Source organism: Dermacentor variabilis, chromosome 3, assembly GCF_050947875.1.
Source record: "Dermacentor variabilis isolate Ectoservices chromosome 3, ASM5094787v1, whole genome shotgun sequence".
Classification (NCBI taxonomy): Eukaryota; Metazoa; Arthropoda; class Arachnida; order Ixodida; family Ixodidae; genus Dermacentor; species Dermacentor variabilis.
In genome coordinates, this window is record NC_134570.1 from 82,524,318 (window position 1) to 82,548,360 (window position 24,043).

At 46.1% G+C, this 24,043-nt stretch overlaps 1 protein-coding gene across 1 annotated transcript in view; it reads left to right on the forward strand.

The window, feature by feature from the left end:
* Positions 1-24,043, forward strand: part of LOC142574586 (uncharacterized) — a 78,878-nt gene that overhangs the window by 34,011 nt on the left and 20,824 nt on the right. The window contains exons 5-10 of the mRNA XM_075683636.1: positions 4,042-4,097; positions 8,354-8,446; positions 8,576-8,651; positions 9,991-10,052; positions 19,213-19,287; positions 22,071-22,158. Of these exons, the coding sequence (XP_075539751.1) occupies positions 4,042-4,097; positions 8,354-8,446; positions 8,576-8,651; positions 9,991-10,052; positions 19,213-19,287; positions 22,071-22,158 (450 nt within the window). The remainder of the gene's footprint in view (positions 1-4,041; positions 4,098-8,353; positions 8,447-8,575; positions 8,652-9,990; positions 10,053-19,212; positions 19,288-22,070; positions 22,159-24,043) is intronic.

The following is a 24,043-nucleotide window of genomic DNA, read 5'->3' on the forward strand; positions in this document are numbered from 1 at the left end:
ATCGAAAAACTAGACGTTTAATCGTATCGGTGCTCAAAGAGAGGTGAGAATAACAAGCAGGTCATGAACAAATTACGATGTCGACGATAATCTCTCTCTCTCTCTCTCTCTCTTTCTCTCTCTCTCTCTATATATATATATATATATATATATATATATATATATATATACATACCTTTCATGGATAAGCGATGCAGAAGGGTCTAGGGAGAGGCTTAGATCCAGAAACGCTTTTCACCCAGGACAAGGAGGGAATGGTCAACTGAAGCATGCGCGATCGGCGTGCCCAGACAGGAATCACTTACCCTGACAGGCCGGCGTTGAAGGTTGCTCGCTATTCCTTTCACCTCACTGAAAACACCTTACACGTATATCTGACGTTCGCAGAAAAACATATGACTTTGAGTGTTTTTGTGACTTTCCGTGCTTTCAGTTTGAGTACACTGGCCTCCTTCTTTTACCATTACCGATAACTACAGCCGAACGCCTTCCTAATGAAGATGAAACACTCGGGATCGCATTAAACATTCTTTGTACAGGAAACTTCGTCGTAAACACCAGACACCACACCACTCCCAATAGAGCCGGATAAGCACGACCAGTAAAGTAAACCATTTATTTAACCTAAATTAAAGAGCTAGTTGAAGAATGGAGTCGCTAGTTTGCTTCTGCCCATTTGCTCCGATGGAACTGGTGAGTGCGGCCAACCTTATGTCATCGAGATTCATGCTCGATCCAAGGCGAAACGCGGAAGCGATGCAAAGCGTCGAATTCCGCAATTGTCGCGCTTGTCTCTATATTTTTTTTATTCGTCTTCAGCCTGTTCACCCCTGTTGCCTTCGTTAACCTGCGTCACATCCTCGCCCTTGCTGGCTTCGACGACATCGTCGGCCATCAGTTCCGAGTGACTGACGTCCTCGTCAACATAGACGTGTTCGTCCTCCGTCGCACACACTGCTGTGTATGATCAGCGTTACACAAGCGGCGCATGAGTTGAGTTGAGCGATCCTTGGCGCTGTGAAATTATACTCGCTGTGACCGGTTCGCTCGCCCAGCACGCCGCTAGTTTTAGCGCTCACTGCAGATGAGTGACAGCTGCGAAGGGCAGTGACAACACCGCTATAAGTGCGTTCATTGCAATGCAAGCAATGAGCCGTACGGGACACCAAAATTATTTCTTTATAGAGGAATATTCGTTGTAGTGATGTTCACTCTAGAGTCGTTCACAATACACATGAAAGATGACAATATTCCCTGGAAACACACAAGCATAATTTACTGAACGAGCTTAATATCCATCATCATTATCAACACCATCATCATCATCATCATCATCATCAGCCTATTTTTTTTTTTATGTCCACTGCAGTACGAAGGTCTGTACCAGCGATCTCCAATGACTCTTGTCTTGCGCTAGCTGATTTCAACTTGCACCTGCAAATTTACTAACTTAATCACTCCACCTAATTTTCTGCCGTCCTCGACTGCGCTTATGTTCCATTGACATGCATTCTGTAGCTCTAATGGTCCACCGGTTATCTACTCTGCGCATTACATGGCCTGCCCGGATCTTTTTTCTAAATGTCAATTAGAATATCGGCTATTCTCGTTTGCTCTCTAACTCGCACCGCTCTCTTCCTGTCTTTTAACATTACGCCTAACCTTTTTCGTTCCATCGCACTTTACACGGTCCTTAACTTCTTCTCAAGCTTCTTTGTTAACCTCCTACTTCCTGATCTATATGTTCGCACCGCAGATTCAACTGTAGTCCCGCTTTAGTCAAATTAAGGGCAGCAATGTAATAGAAAGCGATCTAGCAGCCGCGTTGCGACCTCGAAATGAGTGGTCGCCTCCCATGCGCACCGTTTACGAGTCATCAGCCTTCAGAGGACACCAATTCAGCACAAGGAGATAACTTATAAAAACCGCTATGCAGACACTGTGCCGAACGAACAATGCCGGACCGGGTTCCTAACAAATGACCTTATGCAGATGAAGACTTGTTATTCAGAAGGAAAAAAAAACCCGCACGGAGTATTACGACACTCCCTAATACGAAAATTTGAGCGCAGCTCTATACGTGTTTTCATTTCGCGAAGTATCGGCTTGCGCGTGCAACCGGTCTCATGCGGCACACTGCAAATGGAGCCAAATGCAGCGCGAGTGCTTCGCTAATCTGGAGACCGCGAGAGACAACGCGTTGGTGACGCGTGGGCGAGATTCACAGACGCCGCCACCGACAGACTCAGACGATGGATGGATGTTATGAGTGTCCCCTTTGGAACGGGGCAGTGAGTTGTGCCATCAAGCTCTTGCTAGTACACACCCGAATATCCTACCTAGATTAAAAAGAAAACAAAAACAAGATGAACTTTCACAACCAAATGTTCAGACCCCGTGCTTTTGTACGTATCCGTCTTTTGTCGTTTCCCTTACTTTCCTTCCACTAATCTTACAATCACCTCTTACGACGCGCGTTATTGTGGCGCCATCTCGTAGCCATCGCCGAAAAAGCCCCTAGTGCGTGGCACTACGATTTTCTTCTCACGCTTTCGTTTCCCGCCTCATGATGGTATCGCTGCGCTGCGCCCTGCTCGTACGTAGAAAAGCACAGTTCGCAATAGGGGATCAGAAGATTTGGTTGTGGGAGTTCATTGTTTTTTTATTGTTTAACCGAGGTAGGACATTAAGCAGTATAATAGCAAGAGCTTGGTGGCGCAACCCACCGCTCTAAAGGGGACGCTCATAACATCCATCCATACATACTCTCGGCTTTCCTCCTCGCGCATGTTCCGTCTCGCTGCTTTTTGCCCCCCCCTGCTGCGGGCTTTTTCGCCCTAATCTTTCGCTGTGCTCGTTCGCTCGGCTAAGCCGGGAACGTGGACGTTCGCCGCAGGAACAGGCTCCTAAAAGCTGCGCTATAAAAAGACAAAACAAAACGGTGATGACGCACTGAGATGTCAGCGAAAAACACTTGCATTAACTCGATGTTAAAACAAGCCATGAACGTTTTGCCTGAAGTCTGACTGTCGGCCTTAGGGAGTCTGTAGCAAATACGTCCGTGTAAATTATTGACCCCGCGAATAGGCATTGTGCTGCGCCTCATTTCAAGTGTCGTCCGAGGAGAAGTTCAAGTCATATGCAAGTTAAACCGACGACATTACTGGTACTCCTGTTGTCGAAGAATATTATTATTCAGAAAGGAAGCAGAAAAATGCTGCTATGCATCATTGCTTTGTGCAGAGAACAACCTAGTGGATAAAAACATTAAAGCCATAAGAGCGTCCAGGACTACGTTTGCCATGAGGGGGAATGGCAGAGGGGTCAGGTAGTGGAAGAGGGCATCTGATGGAAACATAATATCATTTAGTAACCGAGGAGAATGATAAGCTAGAAACTGTGGTACTGGTTTATGATTAACAGCGCCATAAACAGGTATGGAGAAACGAGAGAGATTGGACTGGACAAACTTCAATAAAAGTCCGGCAGGAGGCACGTCAGCGTGCAGTGGGCGTCTCCCACGCAGGGACCGACAGGGAGTACCTGGCGGCCGCTGCGCGAGCCTGCTGGACGGTCCATTGCTGGTCTTGTAGGAGCGGGCTTCGTATGGTCTTCTCCCACTCAGAGTCGGGCGGAGCGTTTCTGCACTCCTAGAGCACGTGTGCGAGTGTCGCCGTGACCCCGCACGAGGGGCATACCAGGACAATAACAGGAAAGAACAGCGAACACCAGGAATAAGGCGCTGACTTTCAACTCATAATTTATTGATGTTTCGGTGGCTTTCTATAGCTGGCAGACTTGTCAGACAGAACCCAATACAAAAGGACGGGTGCTTTTGCATTCCACCTTCATTGAAATGCGACCGCCACGGCGGGGATTTGAGCCCATAGACCTCGTGCTTGGTAGGCCTACACCAGAGCGAAGCCACCGTGGCGGTTAAGGTTAAACACATTAAAGTCATTATCTATGACATATCTGCAAGTTACCCGAAATGTAAAGACGGAGCATTGATCATACGTATTCCGCATCCTTTTTTTTCAGTGCTTGATCCTTATGCATTCCACTGCAAGGTGAACAGAACGTTTATAAACAGCAAGGTAACAGATTTAAGGCTTATACTTACATTTGTCTTGAAGCTAAATATGCCCGGTAGGGGAAAAAACAAGACTAAACTAATGAGGAGGTTTGTACAATAGCCGACGCTTTTTCAAGTATTCTTTTTTAATGTCTCGCTTAGCACTGTTTTAACTTGGTTTACGTTTTGCGACGTGATCACATCTGTTGGTCCCAATCGTTCAACATAAACATTGGTTTCTCTGAATGCCTTGTTATCTTTAGCCACGTTCTCTCTCTCTTTCTTAGAATAGGCAATGCTTTCTAACACTTGATACCGATCTTTTTTTTTTTACAAATGCATATTTTATCCACAACGACCTCGCTTCGCACAGAGTTTCGCCATAGCCTACCACCAATTTTCGGTCAATTTTATCTCGGTGACATTTCCAGTTCTGCCAGAGCAACATCCTAAATTCTGCGCCTCTAGTTAAACCCCTTCATAATGCTTCAGAGCGCTTGAATACGTAATTTATTGCCAAGGCCCCACTTAAATTACTCATCTTTAACGTTTCCCACACATCACCCATCACCTGGTACTTACTCTCACCAAACATGAAGAAGCTGCCTTGTTTATTTCACCAACGACAAAAGGCTAACGTCATATCACGAACTGGAAAAATAAAACCGAAAAAGAAAATGAGGGTGCAGTAATTATATTCAACACATTTAATTAGGCCAAGAACATAAAAAAATTCGGCACACATTGCAGATAACGTATCCCGTGTTCTTAAAACGCGTATTCTTTCCCCCTAAAGCACAGTTTTCTGGGAACATTGGGAAACGTAACTGAAACGGCAGCATGACGCTTTCGAGTACTTGCTGACGGAATTTTTTGCGGAGACAGTAACTGGTGCACATGCATTCGACTTGGCAAACAAATGTGCAGCAACGTTTCCCCCAAGTTCACTAATTTTGGTCTTGCTAACATTTGTACTTAAGCCAGTGCGACTGGCAATATTCTGCGCCGATTGTAGAACATACTCATAAAGCTCCGGAGTACTTGCGTACGTAATTTATTAAAAAAAGGCCGTCATTAACTCGCAGACTTGGAATATCGCGTACATATTATGGAAAACTTCCCCCTTAATTTCGTTAAATATAAACAAGGTGGCTTGTATAGTTCATCAAGGACACCGCAGAAACCAAGTATATTTCTCGTATTCTGCACCGAAAAACTCCAAAAGCGAGAGTTCAATAACTATTTACAATGTTTGTATTCGCGCGAAAAACAATAAATGCTCGCCACATAGCACACTTGCATTCCTCCTATCTTCACTGATCTTGAGCCTATTTAGCCGCTGTTCTGTGAACATGGGAAACATCGCGGATAGCAGCAGCGTGACACTCTGGAACGCTTGGATTAGTAACATTATACTGTGACAGGGATAAAAGTAGTCAAGACGAAAGGGAAAATGTATAGACTGAATATGTGCAGAAAGAAGAGATGGCTGAAGAACAACGACCAGGTGAGCGCTTCTTCGATCGTCGTCTTCATCCCCTTGCTGGCGCCTTCCCCTATGTATGGGAATGACTTGTAACATATGACCCCCGCAAGTGGGAGCAGCGTCTCGGTGCTATGGAAGGGCAGGGTTGTCGGATATGTAGGGCTTCAGACGGGCGACGCAAACGATCTGACTAGGTGATATCGTAGCGTAGACAAGCTAAAAACGGGAGCGGTAAAATTTCATTGGCTGCGGCGTCCCGTCACGAGCAGAGCGCGTGAAAGGGAACACCTGCGTCGATGGCGCGCCAGGTGTTGCGTGAGAGGGCATCGTCGCGACGCCATGTATCCCTCGGAGGCCCGTTTTACCGGCGCGTTCCTTGTCCGCGCTGGCTCTCGCCTGTGGTATAAGTACGCACGGTAATCGCCATGCAGGAACTAATGCAAAAAACATGAGAATAAATCCGAAAGGAAGAACGTTGGGGCTCGTGAACTTCGAGCCTACGACCCCCCGCTCAGAAGTCGAGTGTCTTACCAACTGGGCTAAACCAGCGCCTCCCAGATAACGAGCCTGTGCTCTCTGCTTTATGACATTATGCTACTACTTGCACCAAAATTTCGATTGTCATCCAGCGGGCTCGCGAAGTCGCGCATGGCAATGGAGCCCAGGACTGAGGGCCCCACTCATCGAGGAATTTTTCTACTCGCTTTACGAAATAAATGTTTATTCTCTCTCTCTCTCTCTCTCTCGATTGTCAAGCCCGGCGGGATGAAATCGGCGACGTCAAAATCACCGCGGCTTATTCGGCAGCGTCCCCATTAGATTCTGCGGCAATCTGACAAGGTCGCACGGCGTCGCGGATCGAACTGTGTCAGCGTCGTGCTGCCTAGGAGGCGTCTGCAAAGCGTCTCGACGTGCTCGCTTGTCCACGAGCGAGTTCAAAACTCGAAGGGCTGCTCAGCGGCGTTGGTCTGGACGGTAATGTTTTCGCATTCACAACAGATAACAAGTGCTTACGTATCCTCGGATCTTTATTTGTTACAATGTTCCTTATTTTCGGAGTGAACAAGACATGAGGCCCTGGAACGTGCTCTGCTGAACGATGCGGACGCCCACAGAAGTGATTTCTTCCTAAATTTGTTTGCGAAGAAAGCTACGGCATGAGTACTTTTTTTTTCTCTTAAATTTGTTGTAACGAAACCGCATTTCACCATGCTGCTTCAGTAATGACCGCCATGTTAAAGGAAGTCTGTAGCATCATGGTAACCTTTAACCTATTCGCTTATCTCTTTCGCACGGCCAAGAAAGAAGGGAAGGATGCTGATGTATGGCGTCTACAACGACACCTGCAATTCGCTTTACGCTCTTAAAGGAGTAGAATTTACTTTTTCAGAGCGGAAGCAAAAGCCGACACACTAAATAAATTATGCCTTTTGGGGCGTATCTTTCCCCCAGACAGTAATCGTTATGTGCCTCGCTTGCGCTTACTTTCTTCAAAACACTGCGCTCGCTACTTTTCTATCAAGAGTGTTGTACCACACTGGTAACGGGCATGCCGTTCGTGATCTGAAAGTACCATGCGCCGAGTGATAAGGAAAAGAAATGCCTGCAAGATAGATGAGCCCTATTGTCCGGGGCCAAAATAACTCCCAATAGCTGCAAACTTTTTTTAAATGGCTCATGTAAACAAACCTTACAAATCTTCTGCCCTTGCGCGCGCCGTCGTTGCTCAGTGGCTATGGTGCCGGGCTGCAAAGCACGAGGGCGCGGGTCCAATCCCGGCAATGGCAGCCGCATTTCGATGGGGGCGAAAACACCCGTGTACCTATATTTAGCTACACGTTAAAGAACCCCAGGTGGTGCAAATTTCCGGTGTCCCCCAATACGGCCTGCCTCATAATCAGAAAGTAGTTTCGGCAAGTAGGCCCCCACAATTGAATTTTTTTTCTTCTGCACCTGCCACGCCCGTTTCAACGTACCAAGATGCTCAAGCATTTCCTCTCTTTCACGATCCTTCACTTCGTTGGTGATGAGGATCCGGAATCATCAAGAAGGACATACATCAGCGAACTGCGGAAGCTAATTTCTTGGACTGCCTGCTTTTTTCCGCATCAGCTGGTTGGTCGATCTTAGCGCAAACCGCGCTGCCCACGATATAGGCAAAAGCGTACGCCTGCTTACGGAGTGCAGTAATACAAATGTGAACGTGATTCCTAGGTCTGGTGAGAGTCACTGCGCACCAAGAAGGCTTAAATGAAATGGTTGCGTACGCTGATGGTACCGTCTGGACTGAAGGAATGTTTGATAAGGCAGGGGGACGTACGTGCCGGACCTGGGCTTCCGGAACGCTACAACAGGCTATGTCCCGGAGAGGCGAGACAAGGCACAAGAGACAAGGCACAAGAGCTACCTGATGATACTTTCGTCTTTCGTTCCTTCCCTTCTTTCTTCGCCCCTGTGCTGCCTTCCTTGTCTTCATTCCGATCCTTCAATAATTCATTTAAGTCACTCAAGCAATTGTTCAATGAACGAGGACGACCAAGAAGCCGCAGAGTACGGGTCGTAACTATACCTCGACCCACTGTGAAAAATATTTGACAATAGCATACGGCAAAGAACAGGAAAAGCTTCAGTGAACCAATTAAAGAGGTTCGATCACAAAATGACAGACGCGTGCAAAATCTGCATGAACCGTTAGAGAGGAACACGATCTAGTCGTGACGTTTACGCTGGTTATCATGAGAAACTCGCGCTTCTGTTTTGCAATGAAATGTGTTCTTGATGGCTACGCCCAGCTTCAAGTCGCAGATGGGTGCGTCGCGAGCTGCCTTGAGGAGAAGAATAAAACCTGGAAGGAAACGAAGCTCAACGATGGGCGACTATGTGCGGTGAGTGTTCCAGTGGAAGGCGTGTGTTGCTGGAATAGGGTTAAAACATTCGATAAGCTGAAAAAATTAACTACCGCCGCCCCTTTCTCCCCCTCCCCCCCTTTTGTTTCATCGTAATTTGGTCGTTAGCTAATTGAAGGAAGTGGCGATGGCGAATACGTCAAGAGAACAGGAGTTTGTCGCAACGGGACCTGTGTCACCGCAGGTAAAAATTCATATTTCATAATTTGCTTAAGTAGTCATATTTGATGAGGCTACAGTCATAAGCCGTTCACTTCATTTATCTGTAATGCGAGCGCGCGTTTTTTAGTGACCCATATCGATTGTGAAAATACAAAATGCACTTATAAACGACGAAGAAAAATGAGAAAAATAGTGAGGAAGGAAGGAGCTATCAAGTGTCGCTAGACGAGGCACAACGTCCGTTTGCTGTTTAAGAGGTATTAAAAAAAAAAAGAAAATCGACCGCCGTTCCCCTACTGTCAAGAGGGGTGCAACCGAAGCTCGGGATCCGCGGCCCTTCGCCGTCGTAACGCCTCGGCTTCGCGCTCCCTCAAGGAGAGGTCTGCCTGTCGACGACGAGCCCTTTTTCTAGTGAGTTTCCGGGGCTTTTATCCCTCGACCGAAAGCTCGACGCGCGGCCCACTCCCGCTGCCGTTCCCTTAACCCAGTCTGCTCTTCGGCAGAACGAACCAAATGCGGCCTCCCCACCAGAATGCCGGGTCTCAACTGGTGGGAAACGGCGGGCGCAAGGCGAGCGAACACGCGATCACACCCTTTCCCTCCTTCGGAGGGAGGGGACGCCTGTGATTGGCTCGGGCCTTGCGCTGCGTCTGCTTCCTCATGCATAAAACCTCGGGCGCGTATCCGGCAGTGGCCGAATCGGTTAGCGTGGTGGTCACGCAAACGGAGATCGGTGATTCGAATCCGCAGCCCCAGAAGCAATTTCTATTTTCGCACGGCTTGGTTTTTTTTCGTACGGCAACAGCGACGCCTACAGGAGTGAGGCAATACAAGCTCCGTTTGAAAAAGACAGAGGTGCCGAGAAAAAGAGGACGAAAGAGCAAGCATACCAGGCCGAGAACGTCAGCTAAAGGACAGCTAAAAATAGCACAAAATATTTTAATAAAATAGAGACCAAAGGGAGAGAGAAAATAGAGACCAAAGGGAGAGAGAAAGCAAGAAACTTGGCAAGTGTACGCCAAACCTGCGTAAAGACAATGCGTGTACAAAAATACACATTGTAACACCGTTGCCTTGATATGAACGTAAAAAAGCCAGGGGATGCATTTCTGAATCTTTTCACTAACAAATCGTTAGAATTGCCGGTAGTTTTCTCCAAATGTAACGGTCATCTTCATAATTAAGATAAATGCTACGTGTCATTGAAAACATGCAAATTATTTGTGGATGTTCTTTATATATATAGTTTGCTGCATAATAACTGCCACCTTCAACGTATGTGGCCAGCGTTTCATGCATTCTAGATTCATAGCTGCTTCGCAGGCAACGGAGAAAATTGTGCCACCTACGTGCTGTTTCAGATTTTACACCGTGGACTCATCCAAACGGATGCATAGACGCAACTACGCGGAGGAATGGAAGAGTGAGTATTATGGAAATGATAACGAGGAATGTGGTTATTGGCTGGGTTGTTTGGAGCTGTTATACCTAATTACTACTTTTCAAATGTGCTCATGCAAGGATTCTAAGTGTACTAGAATTTACTGTATATTTTCGAGCAGTGAAATCAGAGTTCGCGCTGCAGTTCGCCTGCGACAAATCGCCTCCTCCAGATTCCAACAGGCAGAGAAGTCTCAAGCAAGTTAGGGAGCGATGCACTAATACAAAATGATCAAGAAACCAAAAAGGTACCCAGCGCACTTAGAGAATGGTACACGGTATCCCCAATATCTAAGAACATGAATCCAACCCTACATATGCTGGGAGAAGAAAGGCTAGGGCACAATACATTGACAAAAGGACAAAATATATGAATAAGGCAAGATTCACTGACGCTGCACCTTATCAGACAGACGCAAGGAGGCGGTGGCAGTGGTCACGGACCGTGGAGGGAAAATTACAGCCTGGGCTTCAATAGATCGCGCCTTTACAACATAAGCGGAAGAGGTTGCAATTGCCCTCGATATAGAAGAAGACTCGACCCGAAAAGCTCCATTACCAATAATCATTGACTCACATACAGCTTAAAAAAACCATCGAAGGGGCGAAGGGGCTCTGAATACTCGTCAGGACTGGGTGGGACGCCACGGTTGAATACATGTGCGCTGTTACCTGTGCACCGGGGCACGAGGGCGTCACTGGGAGTCTGCATGCGGACGAGGCGGCTCGAGGCTTTACAAATCACCAAGCCGCCCCGGACTGTGCATTAGAGGACCCAACACCGCTAGACCTTTGCTATGCCACATTTCTAAAATACTATAGAGAAACCAGAAAAAAAATCTATCCACCCCCGCACGGCAACCTCAGCGCTGCGGAGGCAACCATGTTGCGAAGACTACAGACGAACACCTAGATAAATCTACACACTCTCCACCTGATCTACCCCACGACATACAGTTACATGTGCCCGTGGTGTGGAGCAACACCAACACTCTTTCACATCACGTGGGAACGTGCAGGACACGGAGAAGAACACAAAACAAACGGCACATGGAACGAATTGGAGGCGCTGCTGTCTAGCCCGCCCCAGGAAGACCAACTACGATTGATTGAACGAGCTGAGCGGATGGCCCGTACCGGTGGGGCCTTGGAATAGGGGCATCACCCAGCCGGACAAACTCCGTGCCCCCCCTCCCCTATTGCCTACGAGGAACTAGAGTAGGACCCGTCAAGTTTCTGCATATAATAAAGGTTATCTACTACTACTACTACTTCTACTACTAGTCTACTACTACTACCACCACCACCACCACTACTACTACTACTAACTACTACTACTACTAACTACTACTACTACTACTACTACTACTACTACTACTACTACTACTACTACTACTACTATTCATCCTATGCATATTATTGGCGATTGTAATGCTATTAGTATGTTCTTTCGCGACAGGGCTGCGAGATGGATTATTGTGACGGTGTCATTAACGAGACCGAGATAGTTGGATGATACATTCAATTGCAGAATGCGATTAGCATTATCTCTCCTGACAGGCGTGTATTTAGTAGATATAAGTGATGGATTCTTGTGTTGGGAGAATTAACGAGATGGAGACAGAGTTGCATAGTATATTCAATTGCAGAATGCATTAGAATTCTCTCTTGCGACATGCGTGTATTTAGTGATTATGGGGGATGGATTCTTGTGATGGTGAACTTAATGATAGACACAGAGGGCTGTAGAGTATATTGAATTGCAGAATATTTATGTATCTTTATTTGGGCTTGTATACTTCTTAAATACGGTATTGTACATTTCAATTTATACAGGCGATATGCATATTCTATGCATCTGTACAGTTTAGGAGGAAATGTCAACCGGGTTGGCAGCTCTAGTAGACAGGAGCGCATTGTTTCCGTCTGTCGCCGATGGCGACAAGCGAAGGGCGGCGGATAGAGAAGTACGATGCATATGTGTGAGGCCTAAATTGTCCGATTCCATGGTAGAAGATGTGGACGAGCACAACTTCGGTCCTTGCCGTGGGAACCATGTTGAGGCAGGCCCACTCGGCGCCAAACGACTCTATCACGTACTTCGGAAACCACGTGTTTTGGGATTTCGAGAGGTTGATGTTCATGTGCCCGCAGATGGCGAGCGGCCGGTCTCGTTCGCGAGCGTTGTCGTTGCAAAGTAGGAACACAGAGAGAGAGGGAGAGAGGATGCATAGAAAGACAGGGAGGCTAGCCAGAGTTGTCTCAGGTGGCTACGCTCACGGGTGAAAGAGTAAGGGGATAAAAAGAGAAAGAAAGCGTAAGGGAGAAAGAGATAGAGAAAGAGAGGAAGGCAGTCTTGCTGTAACCTGTTAGGGGTATTGACACGAATCAGTGCACCATGTCCTCGGTGGCCACGGGACTGACGTAGATGGCGGCGACAGTAATGTTTTGGTCATTATGTGTTACGTGACCCATGCAGACGTCTCCCACCCTGTTGTGCACTAGCATGTAGTCAACGTGGGCAACAGATGTAGTGTGACAGATTCGATCGTAAAACGGCGTATGATAACGTTCTTGTATAAGGCGACGCCGGTGAATCTTGGCTTGAGCCACTTGCTGTGCCCGACCCCTTGCCTGAATAGCTGCGGACTACACAGTGCCCCATGTTGGCAGGAAAACGGTTAGGTGGATAAATAGACCAACACACACACACACACACACACACACACACACACACACACACACACACACACACACACACACACACACACACACACACACACACACACACACACACACACACACACACACACACACACACACACACACACACACACACACACACACACACACACATTTATATATATATATATATATATATTTATTTATTTTTTATTTAGTCATAGGGAGGGTCAGTAATTGAATTGTACATAGAACAAACATTAAAGATCATTTGTAGGAGAACATTTGTAATACATAGAACATTTGTAGAAAAAAATACACACAGGTATACGCAAGGAACAAATATAAGCTATACAGTGTGAGCGAAATACTTATCAAGGCCAACCTCAAAATCACTCACAGCATTTTTTTGTACCACATCATTCGGTTATTCATTCCACATTTTAATAGCGTCAGGAAAGAAAGAAAAGCGGAATAAGTCTGTTCGAGCTATTATTGGTTGCACGAATGTACTGCGTGTTGTTCGTGGTAACCTTTTGTTAAAGAGCGTACGATAATCATCCTTGTTTATTTTCACATCTGCGTGTAGTATTTGAAAAAGCAATTTAAATCGCTGCTTCTGCCTTCTTGATTCCAGTGGTTCCAAGTTACATATTTCTAACATTTCAGTTACCGAGTCACGTCGTCGATATTTAGAGCAGATAAAGCGAACTGAAATTCTTTGAATTCGTTCTAGTTTATGTTTTAAAACCTTTTGAGGGGGGCTCCACACAGCACCAGCGTATTCTAGGCTCGGACGGATATATGTCTTGTATGCAATCAACTTGACTTCTTTCGTCGCCTGGGGTAATTTCCTTTGCAAGTAACACAACTTCCTGTATGTTGATTGACAAATATTTTCAACATGAGGACGCCAGTTCAATTTATCTGTTATGGTTATACCCAAATATTTGAAGCTACATACTTTTACCAGTACATTATCAGCAATATTATATGTGAACGAGATCACTTCCTTTCTTTTTGTTATGTGTGTGTAAGTGGTTTATTAAAAATTAATTTCCATACCCCATTTTTGACACCATGAGCTTAAGTTTTGAAGGCACTGGTTGAGTTTAAATTGATCTTCCCTGCATGTTACCGGACAATAAATTAGGCAATCATCTGCGAAAAGCTTAATTTTTACAGGTGATTGGACAACCGCTGAGATATCATCAATGTATAGCAGAAAAAGTAGTGGCCCCAGTACGGAACACTGCGGCACGCCCGAATACACCTCACGATTTCCTGAAATAGTATCTGCCACTCTGACTGCTTGTTGGCGATCAGTTAAATACGCTTCTATCCAATCGAGAACATCCTCACTAAGACCGACATTGCGAAGCTTGTAGAGCAGTTTACGATGTGAAACTTTGTCAAATGCCTTCGCAAAATCTATGCATATAACATCGACTTGTACACATGCATCTATAGCAACACAGAAATCATGAATCGTTTCGATCAACTGCGTTACAGTTGAAAGGCCACTGCGGAATCCATGCTGAAACGGACATAATAAGTCATTTTGTTCCAGAAATTGTCTGATGTATTTTGCCACTATATGCTCAAATATTTTACAACACACCGATGTGAGAGACACAGGCCTATAATTGCTCAACATTGTTCTATTGCCGCCTTTGAAAATTGGGACCACAATTGCTCTACGCCAATCTTGAGGTAGCGAGTGGCATTTTAAAGACTTCTGAAATATAATTACTAGGTAGTACGACAACCACTCCGTGAATCGTCGCAGAAATTCATTCGGTATACCGTCAGGCCCACATGACTTTTTCGTGTCCAGAAGGAGCAGCTGATCAAATATGCCTTCTCGGCTAATATTAATATTACCTGCTTGAAGTGGCAATGTAGGAGCCGATTCATATTCTTTGTTGTCATCCTGGTCCGTACAGAACACTGACTGGAAATATCGATTGAATCTGTCAGCGATATCAGGCTTTTCCGTAATTACTTCCGTTCCTTCTACAATCTGTGCAATTCCTTCATTCGTTTCCTTAAAAAACAGCCAGAATTTCGTGGAGAGCTCTTCAGAAAGTTAGTGAGGGTGTTACTAAAACATTGTTTTTTAGACTGCGCCATCTCTGCCTTCAAGTTTTCTTTTGCACGCGATATTTCCATCGGGAATCTTTTATTTTTGCGCAGTCTTTTTATTCTGCGCTTCATCTGAATTGTTTTGCGGCTTATCCATGGGTTTCTTCGTTTTGTTTTTTTAGTGCGAGTAGGTACGTAGTTATCTAAACAGTACTGCACAATTTTCTTAAAACGTTTCCAAAGCTGTTCAACCGACTCAAGCCTTGATATCATCTCAAATTCGCTAAGCGACGTTTATAAAAAGTCAATGATAGTCGTATCATCAGCACGACCGTAGTCTTTAACATGTGCATGAGCGTGACGCTTTGCTCGAATGCTGATGTCACAGAACACGTCAACCACAACCGTTCTGTGGTCCGATATACCGTCCTCAACTGATACGGCGTAATCGTCCACTTTACTTGATATGAAAACCAAGTCTAACAATGACTGTGACGTAGGGGTGATTCTTGTGCAGTCTTTTACAATTTGTGGGAGATTATGAGAAAACATTAGCTCTAATAGCCTATCAGCGCTATGGGTTTCTACATGACCAGTATATATATATATATATATATATATATATATATATATATATATATATATATATATATATATATATATATATATATGCAACGTTCTTACACCGACAGTAAGGACCTAAAATGTGCTTGAAGTACCCTATGAATGCTAATCGCATTAAGAGGTAAAGACTCTTCTGATGTAGAGAGTGAGCGAGATGAGAAACGGGATGGGAAATGCAGGGAGGTTAACCGGATAAGTTTCTGGTTTGCTACTCTGCACTGGAGGAATGGCAAAAGGAATTGAAAGACGGAAAGAACAGTGGAGAGAAAAAGTAAAGAAACAACAAAAAAAAGATGTGGAAGGTTGTGAAATACCATGAAAATTACAGTCTCTCCAACAGGCCCCTTGAGCGTAAAAATTTCAAGAGTGTCTTCACTGTGTTGTTGTATGACGACTGTATAGGTCGGCGTTCCTTGACTGTCTGCTTCGAAAGCGGCCTGTCGTCAAGATGAGCCAGCGTGGTCGCGAGTGAATGCCTTTGCGCGCTGTATTGGGGACAGTGACAAAGAACGTGTTCAATAGTTTCCTCGTCGCCGCAGTGGTCCCACGAAACACCATCCTCCCATCCTATGAAGTAAGCAAACGACCTCCTAAATGCGACGCCAAGGTGGGAATAGTCCAGGTGGAGGATGAAGTTGCACTCAGTGGTCCAGTCGATGCAGACATGTGTGATGGAAACTAAGTGTGTCCCACAACAATTGTAAGACACCATGTGCAAGCAATCGAAGTTTCGCTGCTGCATCTCTTTTTGACAGCGGGATTGGCTTCAGCACGCCGTCTTCATGAGCAGACCGAGCAGCTTCATCGGCCTGTTCTTTGCCCATTATGCCACAGTGGCTAGGGAGCCACTGAAATATGACGCCGTGTCCTTGCTCGATGAGGCGATGAAGGAGCTCTCGGATTTCTAGCCCTAGTTGTTCGTAGGGTCAACGGCGTAACGTAAAAAGCAAGCAAGGCAGAATTGCCCTAGAGTCGCTGAAAATGCTCCATTTTTAAGGTGGTTCCTCTTGAATTATGCGTAGTCGCTACGAAGAGCAGCAAGATTCGCGGCTGTCGATGTACTCTGATGCGATGTCTTGAGCTTCAAGGTGGTGATTTTCGCAGGAAAAATCACTGATCCTGCAGAACCGTCTACGGTGGTTGAACCGTCAGTGTGTAGACGGGTATGATCACTGTATTTTTCGTACAGCAAGAGCAGCAAAAATTGCTTGAGAACTGGTGATGATAATTGTGCCTGCGTTGGAATTCCTAGTACTGTCGGGCGAACTTGTGCCTGAGCCAAGGACCACGGGGGAAGCAAAGCTCTCGCTGAAGCCGTGTAATTTGATGGCAGGCATATATGGTAAGGCAGTATCGTCTGACAAAAAGAGGCACGTGGTCGTTGTTTTTGCAGTGAGGTGAGATAGCAGAGAGGGGCGAGAGAAAGGTGCCTGAGCGCTTGCATAACAACGTGAATATTTACTGGGTAGTCATGCGCAATTTCAATGGTTTCGGTTGTTGATGTACATCGTGGCAGCCCTAGGCAAACCCTATGCGCCTGGGCCTGAGCACCTTCGAGTGCGCGTATGTTAGTTCTGCTGGTATCGGTCAGCACTGCCAAGCTGTACCTCAGATACCCGATTAACAGCGTCCGGTGCAGTTTCACTATCACGTGTACTGAAGCACCCAAGGCTTTTCCTTGAAGAAACTTGAAAAGATGAGAGATGGCTGTCAGACGCTTCTTTATGTAGGCAACATGGGGACTCCAGCAGAGGTCACGGTCGATGATTACCCCTAAAAACCTGTGCGTCCTTACATAAGAGTTAATCTGTCCATCGATGGATATGGCGTACTAAGTCATTGGCTTCCGGCTAAATGCCACCAATGCACATTTTTCTGGAGAAATCACGAGGTCTTGTTCCCTAAGGTACGTCGATATCAACGTCGCACATTTTTGGAGCCTTGTACGCACTTGAATCGTCACACTAGATGCCCAGACGCAGATGTTGTCGGCATACATTGACAACTGCATCGCATTTGGTGAGCATTTTACGAGACCAATGAGCACAAGGTTGAATATATAGTGTTGGGCTAAGCACACCACCCTGCGGCACTCCACAGTGTGTTTAGTGCTGAGAGTTGGGCCATCTTCGGTATTCACAGAGACCGCATTCGTAAATAACTGCGCGTCCAACAATAGAGTCGAGGCGAACCAGAACATTGTCACATGCTCCTTTGCTGTCGAGGAACATGGCGACAGATAATCGCCTAAACACCATTCGATGTTGAACGTACGTAAACCAATCGTTGACGTTGTCAATGGAACCTCGGTGATGTTGAAAGCCATCCATAGCGTCTGGGTAAACTTCATAGCGTTCAAGCTACAATTAAAGTCTGGCGAGGATCATTCGTCCCATCACCTTCCCAATGAAACTAACCAGCGCGATTGTGGGGTATAAAGTAACCTCTAGATGAGACTTGCCAGGTTTGAGGAGCGGCGCCAGGTGACAGGTCTTCCATTCTTGAGGGACGTTTCCATCCTGCCAGTACTCATTGAAGATGTGCAGCAATGCACTTCGCCCATATTCACCGAGGTTGCACAATATACTGTAAGATATGCCATCTAGGTAAGGTGATGACGACTGCTTACATATAAGGCAAGTGCCGCGCGGAGCTCTTTAATGGTAAACGGCAGAACCGTACTTGGGGGGGGGGGGAGGGATCCCGTGTGCCTGGAACATAGTTAAACGTATAGGAACTTGTGCACGTCAACTGGCCTGCCATCATAGCACAGAAATCTTCCACTACATCGAGGTCTTGTCGGCGTTGGAAGAGCGCTAGGGCCTCGAAGGGGAAGCATTGTTCCGGAACAGAAGGCAGGTCTCTCACAGTTCCTTATATATGAGACAGTGGATTACAGGCGTCAAGGTACTTACAATATTTTCTCCATCTCTCAAAATCCAGTTTGTCTATGAAACCGTTACTTATGAAACTTACGGCACGCCAAAGTGTATGACTATCGCTCCGATTACTAATGATCGAAAAGAACTGGGTGTTTCGAAAGGCCTAAGTTTTTGCTGGCAGTACGCATACGCTGTGACAGACAGTGATAACACAGAAACAACAGAGGAAGTCATGTGCTACGACTAATTGAAATAAAGAAATAATGAGCTCTACAATTCAAATAAGCGTAACTAGCTTCTCCTGTGATTCCTCTGGTTTCACTGTGTGTCAGTTTATATGATTGAATACTACTGAAGTGTTTCCCTTTAAAGTAGATGATCCTGTGCATCATATGACATCATATGAGGTGCAAGCAATTAATCACAAAGAATACAGACATCGACAGGAGTAGAAAGCCTTGAATATGATGGCAGTCATTAAGGCATCATGTTCTTCGAACTGCAAGGCGAATTGCATCGATTCCCCGCGCAGGGTTACGCATCTCTATTTCGTTGTAGCTTGTGTATATGTGTAGGTCGTGAAAACGAAATCCTTCTCTCCTCGTCGAAACTGCCACATCCAGATTTTGCTGCGCTCTAGTGTTACAAATCAGGATTACGATTATATTGCTGCTTATACATCCAGAATACTGCGAGAAACAATACACAAGGTGCGCGATAAAAACGTACAAAACACAAACACAATTCCAGAATTGCTACCCTCTATATAAAGCAGCGAACTGTGCAATGTGCTCGTGGGACTTAAATATCCAATAAACAGTTACGTAAGTGCATGTATTCTTTCCCCGTCCTTTTCACTCTGGTTAACAGGTTCTTGCGGTAAGGTGCACGGATTTTTGCGAAAATAAATCAACGCAACGGCTACAGGACGGAACTCCTTGTCTGGTAAGCACCCCCTGCACGCGTCCAGTATTCCCTAAAGAATTGTGCAAATAGAATGGCCATGTTGAAATCTATGTACAACGCTACTTTATTGGTGATTGCTGTAGTACGCTGCTCAAAGACTGGTGTAGTCATCTATCAAAGTTTGTTTTAAAGTTCTTGTGCAACATTGTGGTTCTGCTTAGTAATTTTTATAGCACATTTTTAGTTATTTGGTAGCCAACATTTGAGCCATTTGGTGAAGAAGATGTGACTTATGAAGTCAGGTGTCACATCGCATGATCCCATGGGTGATTCTTCTTATTGGGAAGATGGCGTATGCAGAAAAAATGAGAAGAGGTCTATAAGGAGTAAAGTATAAAAGCGCACTCAGTGACCTCAATTAACTGTTGTTAAACATACTGAATACGATACTTATCGTAGTTATGTGCTGATTTAATTGTATATATCACTGTATTAAGTGTGTATGTTCTTGTATTTGCTTCTGGCTATGTCTAGCTCACGAAATTTGCAGTTTCGTCAAAAAGGCGAAGTATCAATTGCGAGAGCAAATTAGTAGACAACTATTCGAAGTATGGATAGAAGTTTTATCGGCCGTATAAAGTTGTGAACATTCGCCTACTAAGCAAACTAACAAGCATACTGTCACGCCTACAGAAGCTTACATGAACACATCTTACTGGATGGCAGCAGAAACTCGCTGTCAAAATGCCGAGGGGGGGAACATCTTGAAGGGGGGAAGCGCGCGCCAGCAGCAGCGAACGAATGACCTTCGTGTTGCCTCTGGCTTCAACGCGGAGAGCACACAACCAGCACGAAGCTATCAGAACTAGGAGCACTCCATGCCCATCGCAGATCACTTTCGAGATAGGGCCCGCGACCCACCCCCCCTTTGCCCCCTTTGTCAAAGAATATGGATATGTCTGACCCACACTGTGGATGATATTCGAAATTCCGCAAGTGCGCTTCTCCACACACCTTGTTTTGCCTAACCGAAATGGCGGACCTTGGGCTAGAATCGTGAGTAAGGTGTCGACGTGCTGGATGGGGACTTATTTCCCGCCGCTTTGCGTACCCGCCTCATACAAACTTTCAAAAAGTGCGTCTCACCTTTAACTATGGTGGCTAGAAGAGGACAGACTGACGGGCGGGAGTCAGCGGGGCGTACAGAGGAGCGATGGAAGTTGTAGGTGGCGCTACTTGCAGCTCGTGTGCAGCTTTTGCTGCCTTTGAAGGAGGCGGCGCATTGCAGCTAGCGAGCGCTTCGCGTTCGCCTTGCGTCGCGTTTCAACTTTTAATGTAATGCGCAGCGCAAACATCACGAAGTACTTGCAGCTCAGAGATGCATGATTAAGAAGGGTGACTCTTCTTCGGAGAGCAAGCAATTGAAAGATGAGTTATTTGCGACACCGGAACGCGCAGCAAATGTTTAGCCATGCGATTTAAAGAAGGAGGAAGATCACATTTGGAGGCCACTCTGGACGAGTTGGTGTTTACTAAAAGGCTTGGTTTAGCGCAAGCGAAGGCGGACCATGAGCACAAACAACCCGAAATGCCCGCTTTCAATTTTTCTCATTCGGTTGTTATCTGCCGCAAATATAGCCAGTTGGCGCAGAGAAAATCGTACATGCACACAGACAAAAACAACGCTGGGGCTGCGCTCGATAAATTGGGGAATATCATCACCGCGTCGTTCAGTTCACCCTCTGCGTCCACATGCGCCAGCAGCATGCCCTTTAAAAAGCTTTAGCTTTGTAAAAAAGAAAAAAAATGTGCATGTGCGGGCGCTTTGGCGTTCCTCAACATGCACTAAACATTTTCCATCACTGCTTTTTTTGTACAGGTCCAGAAGACGAGAAGAAGCAATCTATTACATAGTACAGTAATTCACATGCACACATGAGACCGACCTTAGTAGGCTTCACTTCACTCTCCTTAACTTCAAATGTTTCTGGCGCTCCCTTTGAAGAGCCTTGTCCTTCGAAGATTTTGTGAGAAAGTGCAGCCTAGTTAACACCGCAAACTAGATAATTTTTGCCGTCAGATCTTTGCGATGGAGCTCGAATGCCACTTGGCGGAGTATTAAACTGCTCAAGAACTGCATGAAATCATGCACACTTAAAGAACAAAGCTTCTCTGTTAAGAAAAAATAATGCTAATGTATCCTATAGACCTTTAATGAGCCTGGCTAACTCATCTCCAGGGTACAATAGCCCTCCCCTGCCCAATTTTTGCATGAAAACGCTATCTATATTACATTCAGCAGCTTCTCTGGTGACTGCGAGGCCACAAGCACAACGTTGTCAAGAACTTTTGCCACAAAACTAAATTGTACAAAACATGTTCCCGCTATGAGTGCGTGCCGCGTTATCTAATACATAACTCAGGGACTGCACAATATCACGCACCACTAGATCCTCACAATAATCACAGTGGAACATGTGCGATGCTTTTCAGCTTCCACGTGATCACGATCGACGTGGAAGCAAGCGCGGTCTACACGCCTACGCTTGCACGGCAGGCTTCGCTTACAATACACTGGCAAGGGCCGCGCCGAGGCTTGTCCTTGCACACCACCGCGCTTCAGCGCCCCTAGCGGCACCGGGAAATTTCATCGCTCCTCGCTTCTCTTCCTCGCACGGGGCAGATATGCCACTCGGCACACTGCCCCCTTCTAGCCACCATACTAGAACTGTGAAACTAGCGAGAACGCAGTCATCTTGGCAAGGACAAGTTAGCCTGCTTACGCAACTTCGCACATCGTCTATTGTTTTTACCATTCGCAGCTCAATTATGATAGGAAGGTGCCCGTTCCAACAGTTTCCGACCTCATTGTCGAGGGGATTTGCAAGAACGGCCAGTGCATCATAACGCGTAAGTGACACTCTAACTGCATAATGTTCAGGGTAATATTGACGCGTGCTATCGCTCTCAGTATGGGTCACAGCGCACGACAGCTTCGCCGTGCGCTTGCGCGTTGTAGCTCTTATTGAGAGCGGTAGTACCGTTGCTTATACTTTTTACAGTGAAGCGGTATAGGTCTAGGATCTGGAAAAAAATGTGTCCGAGATGTTGACAAAGCCAAATATTCATGTGTGCCGATCCTTGTGATAGTGCAGAAAGAGTCCAAGGTCAATGGCACATACCTCTCGAGGCTCGGGGACCTGTAACGCGCCCTTGAACTACCCTTGTCCGGCATGGGACCCAAACAGGTCATGGTACCACCGTCCCACGTCCGGCGTTGGAAGTCGCTTCGGCAAAACGAATTTCGAACCACGAATACCCAACCACGCATGCCCTCCACGTGGCGAAAGGAAAATACTGAACTAATTGAATTTCTCAATGCGAAATTCGTAAAAAGTCGTAAAGTGCGACTTGCACGCAGCCTACAGATATGTTAGCGTCCGATTGTAATTTGGATATACGAGAAAATATAACTCTGCTGCGCGGAAACTCAAACACGGACCCCTTCTAACGCGATAGCGTTTTCCAGCTGCCGTTTAATGTCTGCCTTAATAGGAGCGGCGCGGCCCTCTCGGTTCCTTGCAAGCTATAAGAAAAAACAAGAACCCCAAATCTCGCATTCGTGCATAGCGTTCGCCGCCAGCGTTTCCCGATGAACATTACAGTTACTTAAGCGGCAGTTGCCGGAAAGCGTGAGAAGCACTCACGGACCTTTGGATGCTATCGCGTTGCACACTTAAAGGATAAGCTTAAGTGTCCTCCATATTTATTAAAAAAGTTGTTTTGTATAACTTTTTCAAAAAGGGCTGTTAAAATATTCTCGGCGCCAACCGCACAAACCCGATAGTGCCACTGCTCGCGCGTTCGTGGTCATCGCCGTCTTCCACAGCTGCGTTCGCTGTGCAAAGAACTATCACCAACAGCAATGCCTAAAACGTCGTTGTCTTCCACAGCTGGCTCCGCTGCCACTCATCATTCCAGCGTGGAATTTAACTTCTGGCATCGTAACGGGGAGGCCGCGTTAACGGAGGTACGAGTTATTGCTTAAGGGGGTTTGAGCCATTCATTGTCTTACGTGACGGACAGATTTAATAACACAAGTAATACGCGAAGTGTGTGCGTACCTATATCGCCACAGTGACCACAGTTTAGGATAAGAAAAATGCTCCTACGTTTGTTCAATTTTCGGCGGCATCTCTGTGTCGTGTGCTAAACATCATCGCTGGTCATCCGCCTTCCCAGAGTGGAATGGCTCATGAATGTTTTTCGGTGACCGCTTTTCACCTGCTAATATTTGTCAAAGCCACGTCATAGCACGGGACACGCCTGCATGCATCTGAAATTTGTCGAATGATATCGCCAATTCTTGTGTAATAGAGGGCATGCACGACGGGGCTAGTCTTGCACATTCTAGATGACACGAGAGCACCGGCAATTACGTGCGAATCTACGCCGAGTCATGTATAAATAGCCGACGTGGTGGAGCCATAGATCAAATTTTGACTATCGATCACTATCGTTCGGCGCGGGTGTAACTTGCTTTTATGGGCACATGTATGTTCGTCATCAGCATCACCATCACCACCATCTGCCTGGCTACGCCCACTGCAGAGCAAAGACCTCTCCGATGCTTCTCTAACTACCGCGGTCAAGTGCTAATTGTGGCCATGCTGTACCTGCAAACTTCTTAATCTCCTCTGCCCACCTAACTTTCTGCGGCCCCCTGCCACGCTTCCCTACTCTTGGAATCCAGTCCGTAACCCTTAATGGCCATCGGTTATCTTCCTTCCTCATA